The sequence below is a fragment of the Phodopus roborovskii genome, unplaced genomic scaffold (assembly GCF_943737965.1).
Source record: "Phodopus roborovskii unplaced genomic scaffold, PHOROB, whole genome shotgun sequence".
Lineage (NCBI taxonomy): Eukaryota > Metazoa > Chordata > Mammalia > Rodentia > Cricetidae > Phodopus > Phodopus roborovskii.
In genome coordinates this window covers 4,816,392-4,842,494 of record NW_026126546.1, presented here as the reverse complement: position 1 = coordinate 4,842,494, position 26,103 = coordinate 4,816,392, and the positions used below count along the sequence as shown (strand labels likewise).

Here is a 26,103-nt window from a genome sequence, read left to right as displayed (position 1 = left end):
TGTAACCAGGCAGGGCTGCCTGGGCCTGTGGGAGGAGACTGGCTGCTACAGTAAGCTTATGGGTGCTGCAGCTGTAGAAAGAGCATTGCTAAGGATAGGCCACCCCAAAGGTAGGGCCACAGCCACCAGCACAGGGCTGCCTGGGTGGAGTGGCTGTAAGATGAAGTCAGGGACCTTGTGATGGTGCTTGCTCTAGTAGTGTCTGCTGCCAGGTGACGAGGCTCACACTCATGTGGCTGGAGCTGACAGTGGACTCACTCAAGGGCCTTTGTGCCACAGGAGTATCACAGTGCTCTGACAGCAACAGCTGGGTCTGTGCACAGCTCTGTTCCATTCAGGGTACAGCCCCTCCCAGCCTGGGGACTTATTCAGGGCAGGGCTGCTCCCCCTGGACAGTCCCAGGGGTTTGTCCCAAAGATGGTTCTCCCCTTCTGACCTCCCTCTTCTCAGCCTAGCTCTCCCTGTCGCCAGCCACCTTGCTGTTCCTTCCCCAAGACCTGATACTGTTCCTTCTGTGTCTCCTGCCTGCCTTTCCCATTCCTGTCACCTTCCTCCTCCTGCCTCTGACTTGTCACCAGCAGTGATGGAGCAGTTAATTTCAGCCTCAACCAGACCCGCGCAGCCCCAGCCTGCCCCAAGGTGTCCCCAGCTGCAAGAAGCAGGAAAAGGCTCACCCCTCATTTCAAAGTTGGGCAGGCACTTAGTTGTTAAACCAGATGGGGTCATCACACGCTGACCCAAGGAGCTGGCTTGAGAGGGAAGTGTACTTTTTAAAGATGCGCTTTCCAAGGGACCATGCCTTTTGATTCTCCAGCAGGCATCATGCTGTTGTAACTAGGCTATGCTGAGGACTCACGGTGCCTGCCCCGCCCCGCCCCGCCCCGCCCATCTCCTTTTGCTCTCACCTTGATGCTTCCTTCCTTCAGGGATGTGGACCATCCCTCTTAGATTACCCAGAGCCAATAACTAACATGTTACCTATTGATTCCTTTTTAAAGGCAAATCGAAGGGAGAGTCGTTGAAATTTCCAGACTCCAAGAGATATTCACTGAAAAAGTTTTACAACAGGTAAAAAAGAACCAAAGGCCCGGCAGTTTTGAGTTTTGCCTTAGAGCTGACTTAGAGCTCCGAACCCTCTTCCAGAGGATCTGAGTGGTGCAGACCAGGCAGCACCATGTTTTGGTAGCCCGTCACACCACTCCAAGGTCCCAGGTAAGAGGGCTCTATGTGGAGACCCAGCTTAGAGTAGAGTAGTCCCTGAGAGCTAGAGTGTCTGGTGGAGGTAGGAGGATGCAGTCCAGGGCTGGGAGACAAGTAGCTCTCCACACCATCACTCCCTGAATGTAGGAAGGGGTGAGACACGGGACTGCTATTATGTTCACAGATAACCACAGACGAGCCCTGCACAGTGCATAATGGAGGCTGCTTTTAGTCCACAGTGCTCCAGAAATTAGATAGTCTCTCAGCCAGTCCATGCTGCCTCGGGAACACAGTCTGACGGGGTAGGACTGCTCCAGGTGACCTTAGGACTTTAGCACCCATGAACTGTAGAAGACTCTGGGAAAAACACCTCTCTCTGTCTCTGGGCTGTCGGCTCTCACGAAACAAGTCCTGAACCTCACAACAGAGTTAAGTCAACATGCACGAGGCAGAAGCTAATAACAGGAGTTCAAGGTCATTAACAGTAAGGTATTCTTCACAGACTTCATGAAGCCCGGAGGCGGGCTTTGTGCAGATACCTCAGCTTGGTGGTCATATCAGTTGCATGACACAGGAAGCCATCCAAGCAAGCTCCTCCTGGCCTAGCAGCTTGCTTTGAGGAGAGCTCTCCTTGTCTGAAACACTTGAAGGGAGATCAGTCTGGATGCTCCACCCTGCATGCTGTGGCCAGGACATCTCCTAAGCCCCATTCCTGTCAGAAGTGGAGCTGGTGAGCCCTGCCTCACTCTCAGAACCAACAAGGACCACTGACATACCTGGCCCATGGCAGGCCTTTAAGTGGGACTCTGACCAAGCCAGGTAGTGCCCTGCTGTAGTAACAGCACACATGCCACTGGAATGTGTCCTGTGCTCCGGTGACATGCCCTGACTAGCCGCATGTAGGAAAGTGTCACAGCCTCTTAGGCTCCAGTAATCAGCCTTCTACCAAGGGAGACCAACTGCCAGCAGCGACTGCCCCAAAGCCCGGGGAAAGCAGTCCCACTGAGAGGGGAGTGCTGCCCCAGGGGAGGAGGTGTGCCTTAGGGGGTCGGTGTCCCTCTAGAGTCCAGCCAAGGGCCTCTTGGACTGCTGAGGCCTCAAGAACCAAGCTTTTATCAGTGTTGGGGCTGTTTATGGCAAACCCCTCAGCTCCTGATCTGATATCCTCCACCGGGGTCACTGCTAGGGACTGGGTAGTTGAATCCTGCTTCCCATTCTACAGCAGTCTATCAGGCAGGGTTCCTAAAAGGCCGCATTAGGGCACACCTTCCTGCCCCTCCGCAGGGAGATCAAAGGCAGTAAGTACCATGTGGCTGGCATGGTGGGGTCTCATATAGCATGGTCTCATGAGTCGTGACCAGCAACCCCACTTCCGGGCTCTCTCAGCGTCTGCACGTTTTAACTCTTACCTTTTGCAATGCGTTAAAATATGCTGGTGGGGTAGCTAGTATGTTTCAAAGCCTATAACATTTTGAAGCTGGCCTCTAGACCTTATAAAGAATTAATGGAATGCTGGGAGAGAGCCCTTAGTGGAATGGCCGGTCCAGAATCATCAGGTCATATTTGTCCTTGTCACTTGACAAGTGACACAGGAGAGGTGATAGGTAGCAGTCAGTGTAGATTCTACTGCCCAACAAGAGCCTTATTCTAGTCCTGCCACTCAGATACTGTGTGGCCTCCTATAAGCTAGTAAACATCCCTGAGCCACCTCTCAGATGAGGATGCCCAGGCTGTGTAGGTACAGCCTTGAAACACGGCAACAACTACTTGCAGAAGAACATCTTCTTGGTGGAGGAGGGAGTGGCTGGGTTTATCTGACACTCTTTCTACAGGAAACCGAGATCGACAGCATCCACCAGTTAGTCGTGGGGGCAACTGAAAACATCAAGGAAGGCAACGAAGACATACGAGAGGTGGGTGTCTGGGGCTCTTGGGTTTGATTTGGCCCAGCACTGCGTCCCAGCAGCCTGAGTCTTACTGGTAAGGCTGTCCAGGAGCACTGTGTATCACTCCGGACCTGTCCTGCAGCTGTAGTCATGGGTTTCCCGTCAGGGCCAGCCTAAGAGCATGTGTCCACAAGACCGACCAGCTCATTTGCAGCTCATTCTCAAGAGGAAATAGTTCCTGGCCCTGCAAGAACAGTGTGGGTGGGAGGGCATCCAGGTAGGGCCAGGACCATATGAAGCCAAGGGTAAACCACTGAGAGTGAGGGCCCAGAAACTTCTAGGGCACTTGGCCCTGAGAGCAGACTGTCTCTACAGCCCAGACCTCCAGGCTGGCCCACTGTCAGCACAGACAAGAGCATCCCTGGGCAACCTGGGCCCTGGGCCAGACCTGAGTAGTTCCTGGGCAGTTGAATCCTAGGAGGTTAGGACAGAAGAGGATGGAAGGCAAAGGCTCAGTGGGCAAAGGTGCTTGCTACCATCCAGGACAAGCTGATTTTGATCCCTGAAATCCACATGATGCCAGCAGAGAGTTGACTGTGGCCCTACACCCTGGCATGCCCTCCAACCCACCCACCCACACAGGGAGATAGTGTAATTTTAAAACTGGAATGCAAGGCATTTGTTCTCTGTCCGGTCTCCAAGCATGGAGTCACCTATCTAAGGGGAGCTTGGGAGGTGTGCGTGGGAGATTGGGGTGCCTAGGTCTTCTGAACCCAGTCAAGAGGGGTGCTGACCCCAGTGCCCCTCCCGCCAGGCCATCAAGAACAATGCGGGCTTCCGGGTGTGGATCCTCTTCTTCCTCGTGATGTGTTCCTTCTCCTTGCTCTTCCTTGACTGGTACGACAGCTAGCCCTGCAGGGCTGCGCCCGTGCCCACGCTGCTGCCTCAGACATGCCACGCACCAGCATGCATCGCGTCTGCCGCGTAGCTGTGTAAGGTCCAAGGACTGGGGAGTCGTGCCCCCCCCCCCCCGAGCCAACATTTGGAACCTGTCAGGACCCGGAAATGCATGGGTTCAAAGTGTCCTGGGCCGTCTTCAGAGGGTGGGGGAGGGGCTGTCATGTGCTGCGCCTCCACGAGAGGCCACAACCATGGTGGGGTTGAGCCTGGCAGGGATATGGCACACCTGCTGTCCCCATTACAATGCTTGGGGCCTCGTCTCCTGCCTTCACACACCAGTAGCTTCAGGGGAGAACACATCTAATGTTTCTAAAGCCATTGGTTCTTATGCCTTGTGGCATCTAATGTGTGCTGATATGTGGCCATTTTGTCATAGAAAATTGTTCACATCTGCCTTGTCAAGCTAATAAATGCAATTACAGCCACTTATTGCAGCCAGTGCGTCGCCACGGAGCAGCTGTGGGTGGCTGCCACCTGACTGGACAGGCACACTGATGCCCTCCACTAGGCCCCTCTCCTGCCCTGGCTTCCAGCATGTGAAGAGCAGAGCCAGAGCCTAGGGCATGTAAAGCCTAGTTTCCTGTCCCAAGAAGGGTGTGGACTGAAGGCCGGGCCTCCTCCTGCCCTGCTCCTGCATACCTGCCCCTCTACAAGAGGCCACAGAGTTGCCTGTTAAGAACTGTAAGTGTGCAGCACCAGCCTACATCTTCCCAGATGTACCCTGGTGTCTCACAATCCCTGCTGAAGCGCATGAGTACAGACAGTCCAGCGTGCAGCTCAGGTACCCACAAGCTTTTTATTTGCAGGGTGAGCGTGAGAAGTTACACTGGGAGGGTTCACAGTGGGTAAAGTGCCACCACTAGAAAACACCATGGGGCTTGTCTCCTGCACTCACATAGTCCGCGAGTCAGACCCCAGCAGGGCAAGCTTTGGCACATGTTTATTGCTCTTTATGCATTTCTCACAGCTTTCCAACGCCCTCCAAACACATGACAACCCCCCCTCCTGTGCTGAACTCATGGTCCTTGTTTCAAAACACCCCAACAATAAACTGTTTTGTCTCAGTAGCACACCTCAGGAAACACAGCGTCGCCGACCGTGGTCCCCTTCCCTGCTGACAGAGGGTCTCCCACTACTTGCCGCTTATTTCTGACCTACTAAGGGACACTGGGACTTCTGACATGCCCCCTAGAAACAACACATTCTGAGAACATGGAAGAAAACAACCATGAATACCTTTTTCTATTTAATTGTCTTACACATGTAGTTTACCTACTGGTGATTCTGTAAACATATACTTTAATGTCAAGATTCAGATTGAAACAAACAAACTTTTCTTACAAAGATTGTAGACTCAGATATTGTCTTTGCAAGGTGCCACATCAGCTCCCCCTCCCCCAGCAGCCGTCCTGCACCCTTCTCAGAGCACACGAGTCACATCTGTTCACAGAGTAAAAGCTAAAGTAGCCCTGGCTTACCCAAAATTACATTTTCACTTTGCCCACGCCATTAATAAAACGAAAAGCCAAAACACACCTGCATACAGGGCTGTACGTGCAAACATATTCGTAACAGGGAAGGAAAGGGCCGGTGGGCTTTCTTCCTATCTAGCACATCACCAGCAGACAGCCCCCCCACACAAGAAAACAGGCTCTGCACCCCCTGGCCCAGCGCCAGCTCCTCCCCGCCCCACCCCTGAACTCTGCTCAGTGCACACACCAAAGAGGACCTCCCAGAATTGCCCAGGCAGGGGCTAGCAGGGCTGTGTCGAGGCGCGCACTTGCCCTTCTCTGTGCCACTTAACAGGGCATCTTAGCAGTTAGCACTGCTGCCGGCAAAGCATGGCGGTCGCTCTAGATATGGCTATGGAGTAAGGTCTGCAGACAGCAAGGGGGCATAAAAGAAAAAAGGAAACCGCCAATTGCACTGCTCTGGTGGCCAGACCCATGGCATATCCATCCAGTGTACATTATCTTTTGACAGCATCCAGTGAACCCCAGTGAAGGAGCTAAATGGAGACTCCTCAGCATGGGCTGTGGTGTCAAGCTCTCTAAGCAATGCTGAGATGCGCTTGTTTTTATGCCTGTGGGTGGTCCGCAGCAAGTTTTATTTGCAAAGCAGCATTAGCAAACAGAAGCAATTGCACCGTAAATGAGTAACCTCTAAATTATCAGTAATTATATTTAATGAAATGTCCCTCAAAGTCCCTTTGTTGCCTTCAAGTGACACATTGTAAGGAACCCGCCCAGCTGGCTAAGCTGACTTCTCCGCAGCTTCAGTCTCCTGTTCGGACAGCTTCTCTTCTGACAGAACTGACATCCACGGTGACACGGAGCGCGTGATGCTCTGCTTGGCCAGGTTGTAGTGGTTTATGACAGTGTAAAATTTCTCCCGGGCACTGGAGTCTTGCTCCGTGTAGTAGCTCTCCAAGCCTTCTGGAATACACTGGGTGTTCTGTAAGACAGGAGGCCATGGAGATGGTGGTAGATACAGTGGGTACCATCATGTGTCTGCAGTGAATATCCCCCTCCCCCAAATTGCTCTTAAGCACCTTCCCTGAGCTTGTAGACGTGGGCACTAAGTAAACCCTGACAATGGACAGATGAATGGGTCTGCCCTCTGCGGGCATAGCTAGCTACAAGATTGGCTGTGCTGCAGTGGGCACTAGGGCTCCCGGGATAGGTGTAAGAGGCAGCAGGCCTCCCTTCATCAAGCTTCTTAATTGGCTGATTGTCCTTGGCTGTTCATCTATTAGAAGAAAGGACACTTTTGACATGTCTACACACAGTCCACCTGAAATAAGAGGAAGAACACTGCGGAAGGCTCGGGAGAGGGGCCAGTGAATTGGCTCAGCAGGTAACTATGCTTGAAGTCAGCCTGACAACACTAGTTCAATCCCCAGGACCTGCATGGTAGGAGACGGGAACCAGCCCCTGCGAGTTATCCTCTGAGCTGAGCTATGCACTTGGTCAATGATTGCATTTCTAACCTGCTCTATAGGGCTATGTGGCTAGCCTCAAGCCAAGAGACTCTGAATGGCTGTAACAAGCAGCGTTGGGGCTGGCTCCCAAAGAGCAGCTGTATTCCCACTAGTGTCCACATATCCTCTTCCCAACCAGCTCTGACTACCCAGAGGACAAACCCTCAAGAGCCACAGAGCAGGGAAAGATGGGACCAGAGCTCGAGATGAGTCCCTGCACTGCCTTCCAGTTTGGACTTCTGAGACCAGCAGTGAACTTCCCACCCTGTTGAAGCCACGGTTACTTGTGTCTAGCTCCCCAAAGCATGGTGTCACCAAGCCTGCTCAGATAGGACTGTGAGACCCCACAGTTGAGTCAGAGGTGGTGGGAGTTTTTAGACCCATATACTCATTCCCAGAATGGCTTGGAGCTGTACTGAGATCATCTCTATTTCAGGTGTCTCCCTGAGGAGTGAGTTCAGCATCAGCCCAGGCCACAGCCCAGGACCCACTCCTATTACATGACACACAATGCCGAGTTGTTCTCTTGGATGACCTAGCGTCTCCATCCCTAACCGCAGAGTAGGCCTCCAGTAGAGTGGGTAGGCCGCCTAAGGTATCAGAGAGTGGTTCCTAGGAACTTCCTCTTGCCTAAGTGTGAAAGCCAAGGGCAGGTCCATAGGACAACCCAATTGGGTGCATGCCCTCGAGAATATCCGGTGACTCTCAGGCCTTCTGTCCCTCCTCTTGCAGCGACAGAAGGGGACTGCAGTGCACCTGTCTGCAGGCTTCCCTCGTGCCCTCTTGCAGAGAGGCAGTTCTCTCTCTCTGCAAGGTTCATGCCACTCAGTCCATTTTATAGGTGGAAAAGTGGAGCCTGGAGAGGTGAAGAGGCTCGCTGACGCAGATGAGAACCACACAAGCAAACGTGAGAGCACGGCTCCAGCTGGGACCTCCGCCACTGTTGTCCGCCACCACACAGGGCCACCCTTCCAAGGTGCCAGCCCTTTCCATCGCCTCCACCCCGAGAACAATGGGTTCACCCTGTTCTTTTTCAGTTTCTGCCACAGGCATCTTCGGTCCAGCTAGCAATTCTTGGCACACATGGCCTCGGGAGTAGAGACCAGCTCGGCTCACCCGCCCACACTTTCTGGTTTTGCAGCTACTATACAGTCACCCCTACATGACACTTAGCACTCAGGGCCTGCACAGAGAGGAGAGCACACCTGTAATCCCGGGCTGCCAGGCTCAGTGGGAGACCCTTTCCCGAAAGAGAGGTCATTGAGGAAGACACTGACCTGGCCTCCTGGTGTGTGGTCCTTCCTTACTCAGCCAAAGGCCACTGCAGCTGGAGTGTAGTGTCTCCCTCTGAACCCTGACCCACTTGGCACACTGCTCTGCTGCTGCTTGGTGTAACAGGGCAGAGCATGAAGGATGTTGACGGAGAAAGGAGGCTGCGATCATGGAGAGCAGCCATCTGGGCAGATCTGGAAACTAATTGGGGGGATTCCTTCTCTTTCAGAGTGAGCCCTCCCTGCTAAGGACCCCTCCGGCACAGAGCCTGCTGTGGGTGTGGGGCCTGGACTGTGGGGAGTGGTCAGCAGGTGGCTAAGAACATGGCACAGCCTATGCCACGGAGTCCTGCTGGTCACTCAGCGAGGTCAACTGGCCTCTCCAGGAGGGGCAGAGGGTGAGTTATAAAGAGCCCTGGTAGAGCTGCCAGCATGCGGGATCGTCACCACGGGGCCTAGGAAGGTGATGATCGGAAAGATGATAACGGCAACAGTGCAGGACCCAGTGGGCACTCGGGACCCATATACACGGGGGGGGGGGGGGGGGGGGGGGCTCCAGCCTTGACAACACCCTTTCTGGGATGGCATCCCTCGTGCCTCTCCTCAGAAGCGCCTTCACCACCCGTAAGGTAGATAACGATGGAAAGGATCAGCCCTTGCCTGAGGATACTGGGGTCTCCATAGCAGCTGAAGTATAACGCTTAGACATCCCTAAGCGTTGAGAGCGAGTTCAGAAAAGGCCACAAAGCTGTAGAGGGGGCTTGCTGCTGATCCTGCCCTTGGGGCAGCACCTCTGGGGGTAGCACTGGCTGAAGCTGAGTGCTACAGGCAAGGCCAAGCCTTAGGGCCAGGGCACAGCTCCAGCCGAGATCCCAAGTGCTCTTTTCGGCGCCCCGGTCGCCTCATCTTTAAAATGGGCTAATTTGCCACACATCCTGGCTGCTTTTGTTGTAAGGATGAGAGTCAGTGCCGGGCAGCTCAGAAAGAAGCCAGGGTATGGCCAAAGATGATAAACAGAAAAGATGAGACGTTCCAAGAACCCTCCAGAGTACAGCCTACCGTGTCCTGACCCCACCCCACCCCCGGCTTGGAACCCCTCCCCTGCAGAAGAAAATATCTGCACAGGCCCGCTGGGACTCTACAGCTGACCAAGCTCCTCCAGCCTGCACTGACGCCCTCACTGTGCCCTTGACACATATCCCTCTCCAGTCCTTGGGGAAGTGTGGAGAGGGCTGTAGTTACCATCTTTACTCCTGTCCAGTCTGGCACACAGTGCAGGACCCTGCTGGAGCTGTGCATGAAACCAAGACCTGAGGAGCCATGGGACAGGGATGGGCATCCAAGGGCAGCTGGGAAATGCCCCTGCCTGATGCCAGGCTGGAAGAAGACAGCAGGTGGTGTCTGACACCTCCTGCATAGCACAGCAGGGCTACTAAAAGATGCGATGCGCAGAGGCCCTCGGAGGGGCTGATGGTGTCAAGATCCGCAGAAGGAGCTGGGGGGCTCAGGTGTTCAGTCTATACCCATGTGGAGAAAGGCTGTCACACTCCCTTTCTGGTAAAGGAAGTAAAATACAAAGCCTCAGTCACCCACAGGGGTGTTTTGGAAAGTGTGTGGCTGTCATATGGCATGGATCGAAGGCACACATCACTACCCTGCCTCTGTCTGCCTTTTCCTGCCTCTACACATTCCTCAGCTTAGGCCATTTGGCTGTGGCAAGAGGGCTTCTTGGTAGAACACGGACTTATGGGACTCCCCTCCCCCTAGGCATCCTGTCCAGCCAGATCCCCAGGGCTCAGCTGGTACACTTAAAGATGCCCTAGAAATTATGTGCTGAGGAGTTGAAGGAACTGAAGGGCATGACCTGGGACATGAGCAAGAGCATCTGAACCCAATTTCCCATTGGTAAAAGGTAGGAGGGACACCCCGCCCCCTGAGGCTCTGCGCGTACACTTCAGGGTGAGCGTGGCTCACAGCCCTCACGACCAACCCTCCACACATGGATGGAGGAAAGGCCCCCTCACCCACCCAGAAAGTCACCTTATACCTCCTGGCTGTATCATCCAGATCACCACCATTAAGACTGGTGGAAAATGTACAAGCCCACAGTAGTGCATTTCCAGAACTACCTATGGGGTTCTGAATTCCCAAGGGGCTGAGGACCACACGCCCTGTAGGGCCTTTTATCCATGCAGATCCTGAGTCCCCTCCACACTGCCAGGAATCTGATCTGAAGTCAGGCTCGATCCCGCCTTCATCTTCTTCTCATCATTACCATCATCATCATCCTTCTGCATCAGCTTCTCCCACAGCACTTGGGCTTGCCAAATAGAGCCAGAAGTTTTAGCCTCTTGCTGTTCCTGGGAGGGACCTGCCCCAGACTGGAGACAAGGGACCGGACAGGAAACTCAGGATGCCTAGGTCTGTGGTTGGTAGGGAGCTCCCCCTCATCTGTGAGCAATGGCTGCAGGATGGAGCTGTCCCCTGCCTGTCCCCAATGATAGCAGCCTTTCAGTCAGTCACTCAGCTTTGGGCCAGGCTCTCCACTTCTGTCCCTCCTTGGCCTCCTTAATTCAGCCTTCCCGTCCACGTACTGCCAAGCTCGTCTGCCTCGCACCTTGTGTCTGCCATCCAGGCCCTCCCTGCCCTGCCTCACTCTAGCAGCTCCCTCCATCAGCTCCTGCCGGCCTCTCCCAACGTCCGGGTGACCCAAGGGACCATCCTCCTCGCCACACTCCTTTCCTAGGGCCTTGGCTTAGGCATTGAGGGTGCTTAGCAGTGTATAGTCTGGCCATACCCTGGCCCCTCTCCCACCCAGCACACCCCTACTGTCACCACCCACCACCCCATCTCCTACTCTGCCCCATGCTCCACGGGCGGCCCCAGTAAGGGCCACCTTCTAGAAAGGGCAGGCCCCCCATACTCCTCCATGCCAAGTCCTCCTCAGTCAGTATACGCATGCCTGCCCACCTCATGTTTCTTGAACCAGAAGGGCTTCAGGAAAGCTGTCTTTGCATCAGTGGCTCCTGGCTGCAGCCTAACACCCTGAGCAGCCAGACTTGTCAGAAGCCCTGAAGGACCTCGAGGTGTAAGAGGAGGAGGAGGCCCTGCCTGGGGTATGTGAACACTCAGCTCTTCTAACTTGCTCTGCCAGGGAACGGCAGTTGCGCCTCAGCAAAACCCAGAGCCGCCATCCATCCAGCAAAGACCCATGAGCCATTCGGCACAGGCGCACTCAGTGCCTGCTCTGCCTACCCTTCAGGAGCTCCGAGTCCTGCCCAGGACCGTTTTCTATCAGCTGGGAAGTTCAAACCAGACAGGAGTGAGTGGCACATGCAAGCCTACACCTCTCTGCTCTTCTCCGTCCCCTCCCTCCACCCCATCTCCCCTCCCTCCACCCCATCATCTCCCCTCCCTCAGTTTTGCTTCCTTGGTCCTCTGTCCTGTGTAAATGCATCTGTGCCAACAGCAGGCTCGTGGGAAGGAGGCACGGAACCAGAGAGAACATTTCCATGTGTGCATAAAGTCCAGATGCCAACACGGCTCCTGCAATGGAGCCTGCAGGAGAGCCCCTCTGTGTGGCTTGGGGCAGGGTTTTTCTTTTGGTCCCAGCCCCCAAACCCCACCAGGTACTAGAGGGAGTGACAGCTGGCACTTTCTGCCCCAGGGATAAGCCAGGGGGTTCCTGCACAGTGAGCCCTCTGGTGTCGTCAGCCTCCTTGTCTGGCTGCCCCGGCAGGGCCTTCGGAGGACCCTCCCACTATAGGTGCACAGCCAAGGCTCCTGCTACAGGGCCCTAGGGTTGGGGAGGGAAGAGGGGCAGAGACACCTCCAGGGGGCTAAGTCCTTACCTTCAACACAAACCCATCCGGGCAGGAGCGGTCATACTTGTACACTTTGTAGACAACCAGGAAGACGACACAAGTGAGGAAGGCCAGGGCAAAGAGAACCAGCACAGAAACCTGTGGGAAGAGGCAGAGAAGGCCGTGGGTAAACAGCCGACCGACAAGCAGAAGCAGTCATACACACAAGGTGTGTGCGCCTGCGCAGACCGGGGGAAATCGCCTCTTCTTGGCTATTTTGTATGGCTTTTAACTTTTCAAATCATCCACGTGTCACCTTCATGGGTTTGTGGTATTCCAAGGCTACAAGCTCTGTGCACAGACACAAGACGTAGCGGCCGCATGGCTCCCCAGCAGCTCGGACCCTTGACAGAGAAGTGGAGCTGGGCTGTACTCAGGGCCCCCCACATACAGAGCTGAGCACCTGTCACCAAGGAAACAGCTGCTCACAGATATCTCTGGGCACTGGTCTCTGTGTGAGGACACTGTCCCTCAGACCCCAGGCTACCCCATGCTGGAACCGCATAGGCAAAATCTCTGCCCTCAGCCCTGCACTCTGCGGTGGTCGGTCCGAGGACAGAGATTATGTTTGGGTTTCCTTGGGGCCATAAGCCACACACTTGAATGCCCAGCCCTGGGTAGGTACAAAGCCACAGCAGTGGCTGTGGTGAGACACGGCTCACAGATGCGCAAGCAACAGTGGTCAGGCACCACAAGATGCTGCTGTATTTAGACCTTAAGATGCCTACTTGGCTGCTGAGGAACGTGGTGGTGGCAAACGCATGTTATGAGGTGAGAGAGGAGTGAGATGGAGAAGCATGGGGGAGAGTTCAGGATCCCTGGGCAGACCCTAGGAGCCAGCATGTGGCCCACGGACACCAGTCTGTACAAACAGACGCAGCTGGCTTCCTACCTCCCCGCCCGCCTCGTTCCGGACACCAGCTGTACAGGCAGACATCAAATAACCAAACACGAGCTCCTCCTGACCCCAGTTTGGAGACCTTCATGACCCCCCTCCCCAACATATACATAAACAAGGCAGTTAGTAGTATTCTAGAACACAGAACTAAATTACTGAGTCAGACACCTGCAACCCCTCCAGGTTTGGAGAGCCTCCCTGAGGCTTTCTCTACAAGGACGAGCAGGAGAATTACACCACCCACCACCATTCATCCTTCAGTCAACTTCAGGACAGACGAACCTGCAGACTCAGGTGAGCTAGCCCTTTGCAGCAGGTGCCGGGCGCAAGGCAGCCTGAAAAGGACACCCCTTGTACTCCTTAGCCCCTCATCTGTGAAAAGGGGTTCCAGCTCCACGCCGACGCTCATGGTACTATCTGCAAGAGATCCCAGGCAGGAACACAGTGGACACACCAAGCTAGTGTTGCGGCCTCCATGCAGAAGCTGGAAAACCATGATGTCGCACTTGGCTCTTGACAGAGGCCCAAATGTCAAAGAGGGAGTACCTTCGTTTGGGCCATCGGGACACTAGGGGAGCCAGGAACCAGCAAGGGAAATGAAAGCCTCTCATGATGGCTCACTGTTATCACCACAGGAGCCCCACCCAGAGTCATGACAGCGAGTATCAGGGGTGGAAGCCGGACATCAGAACTGCTGACTGCTGCCCAGGTATCCCCTGTCGTTGGCCCGACTGGAGTCATGGGCACAAACACAGGATCCCATGTATAGACAGAATCCCTGTAACCGGAGGCTACTTTGAATATCAGTGTTCTCCTAAATGGCTCATTGCTGAACTTCGTCACCTCAGAGCTACTGAGGTGAATGGGGGGCGCCAACTTCACCCGTGAGTTACTCCATGGACAAGTTCATAGTTGACGGGCTACTAGGAGGTGGGCCTGGGGAGGACTGGGGGGGGGGTGCCTTTGAAGGGGCATCTGTTCCTGCCCCTCCCCCTCCCCACTCCTCGCTTCTCGACTCCCCGCCCCACCCTTACTCAAAACTTCCTAGCTGCCGTGAGCGAGCGGCTAGGCCTCACTAGACCCTCTCTCCATTACGGTGTTCTGCCTCGCCACAGCAACGAAGGGGCTCCACAATAAAAGTAAATTAAAAAAATTAAAAAAAAAAAAACTACATGATGGCACGCGCTTGGAATTCCAGCACTGTGGAGACAGAGTGTATGGCCACCCGGCATAGTATAGCCAGTGATTTCAAGTCAGAAAGAAACCTGGTCTCAAGAATAAGGTGGATGTGGCCGGAGGAAGGGCGCTCAAGATTGCCCTCTTGCCCCCACACACACATGAAGAAACAGCAGCCAGACCTCCAGTGTTGTTCCCATAGCACAAGCTGGACTGCGAACCCTGGAGCGCACCAAGGCTCTTGGGGTACGGAGCAACCTGGGTTACCCAGGTGAGCCTTCCTCCCCTCCTGGGTGTCCTGAGAGAGTCAGGGTGACTGGGGAGAGGCCAGTGAGCCTGCCTCCAAATGAGCCCTTACTAAGCAGGCTCCTGCACCTAGAGAGAACCCAGGAACTGGCCTCTCGGCTGGCAGGGGTCTGGGCATTTGGGTTTTATTAAATAAATATTCTCACACAGGATGGAGTTGTACCAGTGTAGTCTTCTCCCTTCATGACCTGGGGAGGCCTACAGGGCCACTGGCTTCCTTCCAGACAGGGCTGACTCCTACCCCTCTTTGGAACGAGGGACAAAAGCAAGAGAGTCCTTTGAGGAGAAATGAGTTGACCAGCGAAGAGCAGCCCTCTGGGCCTTTTCTCTCTCAGGCACAGGGGACATGGTGCCTGGGTCCATTTTTTATTGAGACAAGGCCTCATTAAGTTGTCTAGGCTGGCCATGAAATGGCAATCCTCCTGCCTCAGCCTCACCATTGACTAGATAGAATTGCAGGCCTTGCCATGATGCTCACCTATTGATATAGTTTTCAAATGAGACAAATGTATGTGAAATCAGAGGGGGAAAAATATAACAAAGAGTAAATAACAGACTGACCGGGCTTGCCTTTAGACCAAGCCTGTCACCAATTTCTTTTCTGTTTCCTTCATGAAGGGGGCAAAGTCCCTCAAACTCAGAAGGTCCTACCTTCTCCCATTTTGGGAATCCCAAGTTATGAGGGAACCTTCTCAGGGATCTGACATTAGCCACCCAAAGTATGCATCTCGAGAGATGGCTGAGCAGCTGGGCCGTTCCTCCGAAATCACCCTGGTGTCGATTTAAAACCGGCAAATAAGTGCCACAAGAGAGGCCGCTCTGACTACGCTGGGGACCTCCTGGAGGAGCATGGCTCTCACGGGATAAAGAGTTCATTGGGAGGTGAGAAAGGGGAAGTGAAGACCAGAGGGGACCGTAGGATGGAAAGCATGGTGAGGGCAGCATCGCGACCCGGCAGAAGTGGGGACATGAGCCGGCTGACTGAGCTGCCCACTGACACACCAAGGAGCTGGAGTCAAAAAGCCTTTGGTGTGGCAAGATCCCAGGAAGCAGGTCAGCGTTGCTAAGCATCAGGGAAATGCAAATCATACCACAAGGAGGTGCCATGTCACACCCACTGTAATGGCTGTACCAAATTCTGGTGATGCACAGAGGCAACACCGGAACTCTGGTGGCCCTGGTACAGGAAACAGTGGCAGTTCCAGAACACATACAATATAAAAAATTATCCTGGCAACTAGCAATCCTCTTCTTGGGTATTTGCCTACAAGAAAGAGAAACAGGTCTTTCAAGAAACACTGCACAAAGATGGCTGAGCGGATAAAGAAAATGTGGTATGTCCATACAACAGAATATTACTCGGCCTTCAAAAAGAATGAAGTGCTGATACATGTTCATCTGATGATGAACCTTGACAGTGGCTTGCTGAGCAAGTCAGACACGAAAGGTTGCACAGGGTATCTGCTCTGCGATGTGTCTAGAAGATGACATCTACCGGGACAGAAAACAGATCCGAGGCTGCTGGGGCTATGGCGGAGTGGGGCTTGCTCCATGTGACTGGGCCAGCTCCTGAGATAATAAAATGCTCCAGACTGCATGACTGTTAAATGTCACTAGACTGTACTTTGAGATGGTGAGTTGTGTATATGTATTTTATCACTGTTTTTAATGGGCCGGAGGAGGAAGGCAGGAGTCTGAGCTTGGTCTAAGTACCAAGGATGCCCCATTTCCTGCTTCAGTGGGGTCACCCTGAGCCCCCTCCTCCTCAATCTCACCCAGGGACACAGTCTATTCGTCCCTGCCCAGGGCTGCTCTGGCTTCCACAGACTCACAGGGTATGACCCATAGAGGAGAGGGGGCTTGGGGTTTGACCCCCAGTGAGCGGAGGGGGCTCAGGGTATGACCCCAGTGGGGGGGGCTCAGGGTGTGACCCCAGTGGGGGGGCTCAGGGTGTGACCCCAGTGGGGGGGCTCAGGGTGTGACCCCAGTGAGCGGAGGGGGCTCAGGGTGTGACCCCTGTGAGCTGAGGATGAGGGGGGCTCAGGGTGACCCCAATGAAGCAGGAAAGGGGGCATCCTTCATGCTCCAACTGAGCTGGCTGCTCAGCATCACTGCCCACTTAGCCTTTCACCAGTGTCACAGTTCATGCCTGGGTTATGGTGACCTGGTCGACTACTGACCCGTTCTCACGGCCCTCCCCACTAGGCAGGAAGCAGCAGAATCACCGCCAAGTACACCAGGGGACTCACTCTAACCTAGGTCAGTGTCTTAGGACGTGGGTCTGAGCCCTGCCTTCCCCGTTACACACTGAGAGTGAATGGTCTGATGCTGCCACGGAGGGCGAGAAAAGCAAGGCTCAGGAAGGGCCCAGGCTGAGCAGGTCCATGGCGCTAGGTCACTTACTGTCTCTGTCCTCCATCCCTCAGGGGGAGGGGCAAGGAAAGGAAAGCAGCCTTTCGCTGACTAATGCAGTACAGGGAAAGGAAAAAAAAAAATCTCCGAGAATGAATCCTGAAACCTCCAAGTGTTTGCACAGCTAAATATTTTAGGTACTACACAGAAGAGAACACAGACACATACCCCACAGTGATTCAACCTATGTCTTACCTGAGCCGGGATGAAGCCCTTGCCCATAGCTGGACCCAGAATCTGCATGTTCTGCAGATGCAGATGTGGGTGGCCCCGGGTGCAGGTCATCAGGGTCTTTAAACAAGGTTCTAAGGTCTCTGTTGCCACCATGAACGAAGACCCTACCCCCACATTCTCTCTCTATATTGGATATAGGGAAATTGCATCGCCATTTGTAAACGGTTAGTAAGTGTGACTTGGAACCTGCCGTGGGGATTATTAGAGAGTGTGGGAAGCAGGCACACAGGAAGCTCAAGGTCATTAAGGATGCAAGAGAAAGAAACAAACCACCCACAGCATCATTTGCAACAGCGTGCCAAGGGACACCTCCACTGCAGCACTGACTGCCAGCTCTGAGGACCATCCTTAAGTGGCCTCTCCTACGACCTCCTCCCAGCTCTTCACTGACCTTGAAAGGTTGGCCATGTGCACGGCTGACCTTAGAACTTCTCAAGGCTAGAGCAGGGTGGTGGTACCAGAGAGGGGTGTGGCTCCATCACAAAACCCTTGACTGGAGCATATGTGTGACCTCCATCAGCCCTCTTCACCCTGAAGCCACAAAGCATGAGGGCAGAGGAGAAAGCTGGCAGAGCCTTCCCTGAGCCTGCCTCACTGTGGAGCATCGGTCTTCCAGGACATTAAGAAGCAAATCCAGCAGCCCATTACACGCTGCCTGCACAAGTGGGAAATCACAGGGTTGGTTTTGTTGTTTGTTTGTTTTCTTTCTTTCTTTCTTTAATGTTAAGGTTTAGTTCATTTGAGCAACATCTTAGCCTGCTTTTACTCTCAGTGTAAAAACACCTCTGATTAATTAAATGGCTGCTCTTCCCGTTGACTCAAGCCTCATTGGAAGCCTAGGCTTTTGGCTGCCTCAGGGTGATTCATCCTGCTATCCCTGTGTAGCGATCTTACAAAGCCTCCCCCCACCAGCAGCTGTTACCTAGCAACCAACCTAGCAACCTTGCAGCCCAGAGATGAATCCTTCAGTGATAACCGCGATGTAATATCCAAAACGACACTTGGTTTCAAGGGTGCCCTCCAAAGTTAAGAGAGATGGGCACACCGTAACAATGCAAACAAAGGACAGAGGCTCACAGGTACACACAACTTATCTGTTGCTTCAAGGTCTAAAAGGCAGGATCTCCTTCCCAGGATTTACACACATGCAGAGGAAAAGAACCAAACTATGACCATCAGAATGGTGTGCTGTCCCTGCCACCACCGTGACTAATCCCTGCTGGGAGGGTCATAGGCTGGGTCCTTGATTCCAGATATCCTGTTCTTCCCCCCCAAACCTCCATGTTCAGAAAAGACTCAGAATCTTTAACCAGCCACATGGCCTATTGTATGTGTGCAATTAGGGACACGGAAAATATCATGAAGTCTTAAAGGCCAAGAGGACTTTCCAGAAGGGTGGACATTTCCAAATGGATCCATCCCTCCGAATGTCTCTGCTGCTGAGCCAGGCTGTGCACCATCAAGACATTAATCCAGCTGCAGAGCTGGCTAAAATGCAGGTCACCTGGGTGGAACCTTATGGAACTCACAGATACATGTAAGGAAGTAACATTTTCTGGTTTCGAAGCATTTGGAGCTGACGAAAGGAACACCCTTAGGACTTGGGTCATCTGTCTGAGTCAGCCGTCAGTGGCCCAGGAGGTTGCTCCCCTCAGCCTGCTCAGAGAGCTCCTACCCTGCGCATCTGCCATTTCCTGACTCAGGTCTGTAGCTAGACATCTGCTGACCCTGTGACAGCTGTCAGGTGAGCACACACCTATTCCTGACAGTAAGAAGGCTAGATCAGAAGAGCTGCCCGCTGTTAAGGAACCCACAGGGACACCCTGGAAATCGTGCCAAGCCCCCTCCATGGGAGTCCACCAGAATGATGGATGAGTCATTCATTTACTTAGCCAGTTCTTACTGAGAGCGCCGGAGAGATGGTATCGAGGACTCCGGCAGTGCAGACACGGGCTGCCCGTAAGTGCTGTCTGCACACAGGTCCTACACATTCATTTTTTTTTTTTTTCATGTCTCAGGGGTTCCTATGGCCTGGTTTCCTTTTCAAAGTCATGAGATCACTCTTCAGTACCTGCTTGGGGTATCAGATCACAGGGCCCATGCCCCAGAGAGAGGTGCAGGCTAGCCCACCTTCCTAAAAGAGGACAGTGAGGGGGTAGGGCTGGCAGGACACAGAAGCAAGGCGTAAGAGGAAAAAGGGCACTGTCAGAGGCATTATCTGGCTCAGCTCCTGGAGCAAGAGGGGGACCTGGGTTCTGTGGGATGCAAGGCAGCAGCCATAGCTCCGGGACAGGGTTTGAGTCAACGGAGGAAAGGGGTGTGGAGAGATACCCTTTGTCAAACTATGGTCTCGAACACCAACCAAGAGCAGGCTTCCTGAACTCAAGCTCTGTCCCAGTCTCCCCAGCTAACACAGAGAGGACTGCGGCATCCTGCTTCCTGAAGCATTTGTGGACTCAGCAAGATAAAAAGTTTGCTTCTCCAAGTACCACCCTCCTGGCAGAGGGCAGCGGGAACTTCAGGGTTAGCTCATCTCTGGAGCCTCGGCGGGCGGGGAAGGAGAGAGAGGGACAGATTCCTGTCTGGGTCACGGGCACTGATAATGGAGGTACTGGTTTTAGAACCAGAGATGAGGGGAGTCCTGGCCGTTCTGGGGGTGAGTCATAAAGGAGGCACACAAGCTAGGCTTAGGAAAACACTGACAGCCGTGTGTGAGACTGGGAAATACAGTGTAGCGCAACCCGCTAGTGGGTCCCACTATCCAATATCTTCCCAGACACCCAGAGACAGCAAGAGAAGCGAGGCAAGTCTCCCGACAGCAGCAGCCCGCCCACTGGGATGGCAGAGATCCACTGAGGTCTTCTGGGCAACAGAAACCAAGTAACCACACAGAGGCCCAGCCATGGCTGCCTAGGGCCCTAGGGCCAAATGTACGTCACCTGTGCCTTAGGCAAGGGACCTAGGGACCTGCCTCAAGTAAGCATGTGAGAAAAACACAAACCAATAACACCAGAAGGGACAGAGCCTGGCACACAGAGACATTCAACAGATGGAGAAGATATTTGGGTAGCACACTACTCACTGACCTAAATTGGTGATGGGGACAAAAGTCCAATCAGACATGAGAAACCAGGACATGCTTAGGCAAGATGACATTCCAACAGTGTCACTTTGACATTCATGTCTGATCCTGCACCTGATCTCAAGTGCCCATGATGTTGATGGGCAAAAACTGGCAAGCAGAGGACAACCGTGCTGATCCGGAAGTGGAACACTGATGCTGGCCTCAAGTTAATCCTTTTTAATACTGGTCATGAACCCCAAACACGTTAACAGCCAACCCCTGAGTCAGGAAGAACAGCTCAGCATACCTGACAGGCTTCTATACCACAGAGATGCAGACATAGACCTCTGTTCCTTTTCATCTTGGACTCCCCACCCCCAATCTGGAAAGCAGTACCTGTTACTAGCAAGCAGGAGGAAGGAGGCTGGGATGGTCAGATGAGCTACCAGAAGTAAGTGCCAGGGACACAGAGGATAACGACACTCATGGAACCCACTGCACCAGGCAGACCAGACAGCAACAGGAAGCAGAAGGGATTTGTACTCAATACCCCATGAAGACACTCTGCTCTTCTGGATTCCCTTGCAGCTATGAACTGGTGTTGGTCCCCAAGCCCAGCTTCCATAGTTCCCATGGTCACCCAAGAAAGAGGAGATAATAAAGATGCTCTGGGATGTGCAGTGGATGGTATGTGCCTCCACACCCATGACCAGGTTGCTCATACAACCCAGTGGGGATCCATCCAGAACCACTATTCAAGGTCTAAGGATGTCTGGGCCGTGGCCACCATTTCACTTTCTCCTCCACATCTCCCAAAGAGTGGAGTTTCCAGAATACCAGCATACCACTTTAGAAGACGCGGACCCTTGCTGTGAGGAAGGCTCCTCCCACCAGGGCTCACTGGAACTTTACCACTTTCAGCAGCCATCAGCACAGGTAGCAGAAGTAAAGGATTGGAGGTTGAACACACAGGCTTTGCAGCCAGGCAGACTCTGGTCCCAGCTCCGCCAAGAGAGCCGGGACCAATGAGCCTGCGGTCCCCTCCCTACCCTCATGAGGTAGGATGCAGGAGAAGAGTGCCCTGCTCATGTGGCAGCCCTCAGAGGAGATTGCATAAGCACTGGGGGTCAAGGGTCATGGCTCAGAGCCCTGCCTGGATGGATGTAAGTGCCTCAGGCTGTGTGCTTCCTTCCTGAAACCATTAGGCAAATATTTTGATGTCTGGCAAATGTTTGTTCATATTCATTGCTTTTGCCTAAAGGGAAGTCCGTGGATTGGGTTTTCCCTGTTATAAAAATAAGCGATATGTGATTATTTTGGAGGTCGAAGCAAAGAAAAATAGAAAACATTTTTAAAAGGGGGGAAAACCCCTCCAGGTTGGGAATTAGAACCTGTTGGGCTTGCAGAGCCTGGATAAGGGAATCACATCATATTTTTGTCCTGCTAGAGCTCTCTGCAGCCGGGCAGTCACCTCCTGACCTAAAGATGGCGGCTCAGCCTGCAACCACTCACCTTAAACCTCTCGGTGACACCCTCGGTGATGCTGACAGTGAACTCAGCTATCTTGGGAGCACGTGCTTTGCCTTTCTTGCGATCTGGTTCATATTCAGTCTTGGTTTTCACGACCACCTTAGCCAGGAAACAGAGAGGCACAAGGTCAGGGATAAACTGAGCATGCTCAGTCACATCTGCCCCCGAGCAGGTAAGCCTGGGGCTGTCGAGTTCAAAGATACCCACCAACTCCTCCAGGCAGTGAGAGCAGCTTCCTGAGAGCTCTCCATGCAGGCACTTTCAGATACAGTGCCTATTCATGGTCCTATAGCAGTCCCGGGAAAAATGCAGAACCAGGGAACAGAGAAGCGATGCTCACCGGCCAAGGCCACGGGACTAATGGCTGCCAGATCAAGTACCCACTACAGCAGAGTCCTGGTCTAGGACTTTCCTACTGACTTTTTTGTGCTGCCACCAGAGAAGATCTGAACACAATTGTCTAGCACCCAAGAACTAGGGCCTGGGAATAAACTGCTCTGGGGAGCCTCTTGGACTACACAGCACTGAATAGTCTCTCTCCCTTCCTTCCTTCCTTCCCTCCCTCCTTCCCTTCCTTCCTTCCTCCCTTCCTTCCTTGCCCCTCCACTCTCTCCTGTGAACATGGAAACCCATGCATCTGCCCTGTACAAACTTCCCTGAAGCCTTGCCAACTTCACACCAACCTGAGAACCCAAGCTGCATCCCATAGGGACATTGCTTTCTTGGCCTCGGCAGCTCTGCCTGCCAGGAATCCATTGCCTCTCTGTTTCCCTTGGATAGGGAGAGTGGGATCAATGAGTTACTCACCTCTAACCCCCAAACTTACTCCCCAGAGCAGGCGTCCGGGACAGGAGAGAACCAACCCCCTACACTTCTCCTGGAGGAAAGTGTCCTTTATTGATCCCATGGTTTGGGAGACACCCGCTGCCCTGACAGTGGTACAAAGGGAACTGAGTGACTCAGGACAGGCCCCAGGCATGTGACTGAGGACTCTCCATTCCAGCCATGACCTGTGGAGCCAGCCTCAAGAGTGGTCACAGGGGACAAAGTGGCCTGTGCCTGGCATTAAGCCAGGGAGCCCTGCATTTCCATGCATACTGTCAAGCCACACTCCCAGCATGCAGAAGACAGGGGTGTCCACACCTTGAAGGCATCATCTCAAGGCAGCACTGAGCACTGCCCTGCCATCCTCACATCCCAAGAAACCTTGTGACCTTGGGCACATGTTTGGAGCCATTTCACCTGAATACAGAAGGCTTCTTCGTGTCCTGTCCATAACCTGGAGGGCATAGGCCCGTATCCTCCAGAACTGTGAGGGTGAGGACATCTAGGCCACCTGAATTCAATCTCCATCTACCACTAATTGACAGGTGACCTTGGATAGGTCCTTTCAAACTCCCCAGGCCTTCATTGCTATGTCTGTCAAACAAGGGCAATGGTGGCGGCTGCCTTGCAGCCACGTGGGCACGTTGGAGTTCAGCCTAGGAAGTGCACAGAACAGTGCCTGGTGCGGCAAGTGTCCCTAACAAATGTCAGGCATGGCTTCTCCTGATGTGACTGGCAGCTCTCCACACTGGGAAGTCACATCCCCAACCTCCCTGACTCTTGTCAAGCGTGAGACGTGTCCAACTCTCAGCAGGCTAGAGACCTCCATACCCTGGAGGCCAGTGACCTTCAGCATGATGACCTTGGGTGCATTCGGTGAACTCTGAGACTCTGTCTCCTCCTCTGTGACTTTGGAAGCCTGTTCCCACAGGAATACTCTTTTCTGGAGCATCCCCATCAGTGACCCCAAAAGAGAAGACTCAGTACCTACACAGCCAGGTAGCCTAATCCCAAGCAACAGGACTGGCTGGCAGAATGTGGGACCTGCCTGAAGCCCTCCACCTTGTGGCCGACCATGCAGTTCTGGAATGGAACACACTGAGAGCAACAGAGGCAGCTTGGGCCAGTTACAGGGAATCACCTGATAGGGGTGCCTCTTCGGGACACAGGGTCCCTGGCACAGGCCTCTGGTGCTCCTCGGCTGGGTGTATCAAGGCAGGAGGAGTAGGGTTACTGGAACCAAGCCCTGATACCCCACCATACTGTGGAGGCCAAAGACTCAACAGCTCCACTCCTACTCTGAAGGCTAGCCTGGGCCAACAGCAGGGGTGTGGGGTACACAGCTATGACCAGCTGATCTTGACTTCTCAAATGAAAACACCTGCAGCCAGTCCCTTCCCTGCTCCCACGCCCCCCCCAAAAAAACCCAGACAATAGAATTAAGGAGACAAAACCACTTTGGGAAGCTAAGTTAGGGAATGGAAGAAGACCCTACTACAGCTCCCTCCTACACCCCATTCTAACTGCCCAGTGGATGCAGTGCCCAGATTCGGAGCCTCTTACTGGAGAATGAACTGAGACAATAAACGTTAAAGCGTTTGGGAATACTGAGCAAGCTCCTTTGTGTTTACCGACTGTAGATGCAGGGTGTGTGGTTTTACATTCGAGTATTGCAACGCTGTCTTCTACTTTAAGGGTAGAATTTGCTTTTAAATGTTATAAAATACCCTAATGGAGCAATGACACCCCACTGGATGTAGTACTCAAGAGGGGAGTCTTTAATTCAGGGGAAAAAAAATGCATCACGGTAAGGATTGGTCCTGCTTACACTAGCATTGGTGAGCTCAGATCTCCGGATTTCACAAAAGGAACAAAGAGGAAAAAGGCTCTAATTCTGAGCACACACCCAGTAAGGCAAGTGGAGCTGAAACCACACCACCCGAAGCACCCCTGACCCCCAGACTCCTGTACCAAAAGCATCGCTCCTCATAAGACTTCCCCAAAGTCAAGAGGGGCCTTCCACTAAGGAATATTGCCAAGAAGAAAGGTGCCATCTAAGGCAGGGGGTCTACAATCTCACCAAACCCAGAATCATGAGGGTACATTGTGCTCACCCTGCCTTCTACCTCTCGGCTGAGCCCGCCCCCACCTCTCATCCCCAAAGCGCACAAGGCGTTTCTTTTGTCTCGGTTGCAGCTGAAGATTTAAGGGTGCACACCCAGCAGCGCGGGAATGTCGGGGTCTCATACCTTATCCGGGGGTGGGAACTGCAGCTGGTTGACATCGAGGGGCGTCATCAGGGGAATGGTGTCGAAGCCATCCTCCAGCAGTGGCTGTTTGGTGCCCTTCTCTGCGAAATTGTTCCCCAACTTCACCATGGTTGCGAAAGACTCGAGGCTGCGGCCTGCGGAGGGAGGGCCGGGTGGGGGTCAGGGCGAGCGGTCGCCGGGGCGGGGCGGGGCACAGCCGGGAGGACTCTGCACACCCACCCGCTGTCCCCGCGTCCGTCCGCTGTCCCCGCCTGGTCTCCCGAGATAGGTGACAGGGACGAGGCGATCGCAGCCAGACCAGGTTCTTCAGGCTGTGTATTGATGAGCATTTCTAAACTCCCATCCCGCAGAGGGCAGGGCTCATCACGGCCGGGCTAGGGGACGCCACCCATGCCCAGCCTTTCCGGACGCGTCCCCAGTCCCGCGGCGCTGGCCTCCTGCGCGGCTCCCGCGGCCTTCAGCGTGAGAGATGCTCGCCCGCCCACCCCGCTCCCCACCCGCACTCACCCCACGCCCGGCTCCGGCAAGTCTGGGCTCCAAGCGCGCTCCGAGGCTCCGCGTCGCCCGCTCCCGCGTGCAGCAATGGCGGAGGCGGCGCCGCGGCCGGGGGACCAGCGATTGGGTTCTGCGCCTCCCGCCTCCGCGCGCCGCCTCCTTCCTGCCGCTCCCGGGGGCCGCGCGCGGGAGTGCGCGTGGGGCCGCGCCGATGCGCCTCCGCCTTGACGCAGCGCCGCCCGCGCGCGGATCGGCCGCACAAAGGAGCACGCGGCTGCAGTGGTGGAGGGGGGGTTCCCCGGGGGATCCCGCGCGCGACTAGACCCGGGGAAGGAGAACCTGAGGCTCCCGATGCCGAGCTGGGGGATACCCCGGCGGGATGCGCGACCCTGGGGCGGTGGCCGAGCGCAGCGCGGTCGGGAGGGAGGGAGGGAGGAAAGAGGGAGATGCAGAGAAACCAGCAAGCCCCAAAGAGAAGGAGAGAGGGTTCTGGCCCACGGCCGAGCAGATTTGAGGATCCTGAAGGATGACGAAGGTTTTCGGAGGACAATGTGGATGACAGACCTGAGTGGTCCTTAGTGTGAGGCTGGGTGGGAGGGGGATGAAAAATGAGGGCGTGTCTCTATCAAAAGAGGGAGGTTTAATGCTTAGGTTAAGAGCTTAGGTGCCCCCAGGAGAGGCAAGCTAATCAAAGCTGTCTGCGGGCTAGGGGTCAAGGCGTAAGGGAAGGCAA

At 54.1% G+C, this 26,103-nt stretch overlaps 2 protein-coding genes across 3 annotated transcripts in view; one reads left to right on the top strand and one right to left on the bottom strand.

Moving 5' to 3' along the window:
- Stx18 (syntaxin 18) overlaps positions 1-5,128 on the top strand; it is a 99,310-nt gene extending 94,182 nt beyond the window's left edge. Inside the window, exons 9-11 of the mRNA XM_051200281.1 lie at positions 999-1,068; positions 3,033-3,113; positions 3,901-5,128. Coding sequence (XP_051056238.1) covers positions 999-1,068; positions 3,033-3,113; positions 3,901-3,996 — 247 coding nt within the window. The 3' untranslated portion in view covers positions 3,997-5,128. The remainder of the gene's footprint in view (positions 1-998; positions 1,069-3,032; positions 3,114-3,900) is intronic.
- Positions 5,129-6,117: 989 nt separating this feature from the next.
- Positions 6,118-25,562, bottom strand: Nsg1 (neuronal vesicle trafficking associated 1). Of its 2 annotated transcripts, none has more exons than XM_051200283.1 (5): positions 25,383-25,562; positions 24,855-25,009; positions 21,763-21,879; positions 12,149-12,259; positions 6,118-6,500 (listed from the first exon to the last, which is right to left on the bottom strand). In XM_051200283.1, the coding sequence occupies exons 2-5, from the start codon at positions 24,981-24,983 to the stop codon at positions 6,300-6,302; spliced, it is 558 nt and encodes a 185-aa protein (XP_051056240.1). In that variant the 5' UTR covers positions 24,984-25,009; positions 25,383-25,562; the 3' UTR covers positions 6,118-6,299. The 2 variants fall into 2 exon arrangements, with proteins under 2 accessions (XP_051056240.1, XP_051056241.1); XM_051200284.1 differs by lacking the exon at positions 25,383-25,562 and adding an exon at positions 25,095-25,354.
- Positions 25,563-26,103: the final 541 nt, after the last annotated feature.

Coding starts and splice junctions, on each gene's coding strand:
- Nsg1 (XM_051200283.1), bottom strand. CDS start 24,983: ATGGTGAAGTTGGGGAACAATTTCGCAGAGAAGGGCACCAAACAGCCA. Junction 12,260..21,762: donor GTGTCACCGAGAGGTTTAAG/GTGAGTGGTTGC, acceptor CTCTTCCCACAG/GTTTCTGTGCTGGTTCTCTT. Junction 6,501..12,148: donor CGGATGGGTTTGTGTTGAAG/GTAAGGACTTAG, acceptor CCTGTCTTACAG/AACACCCAGTGTATTCCAGA.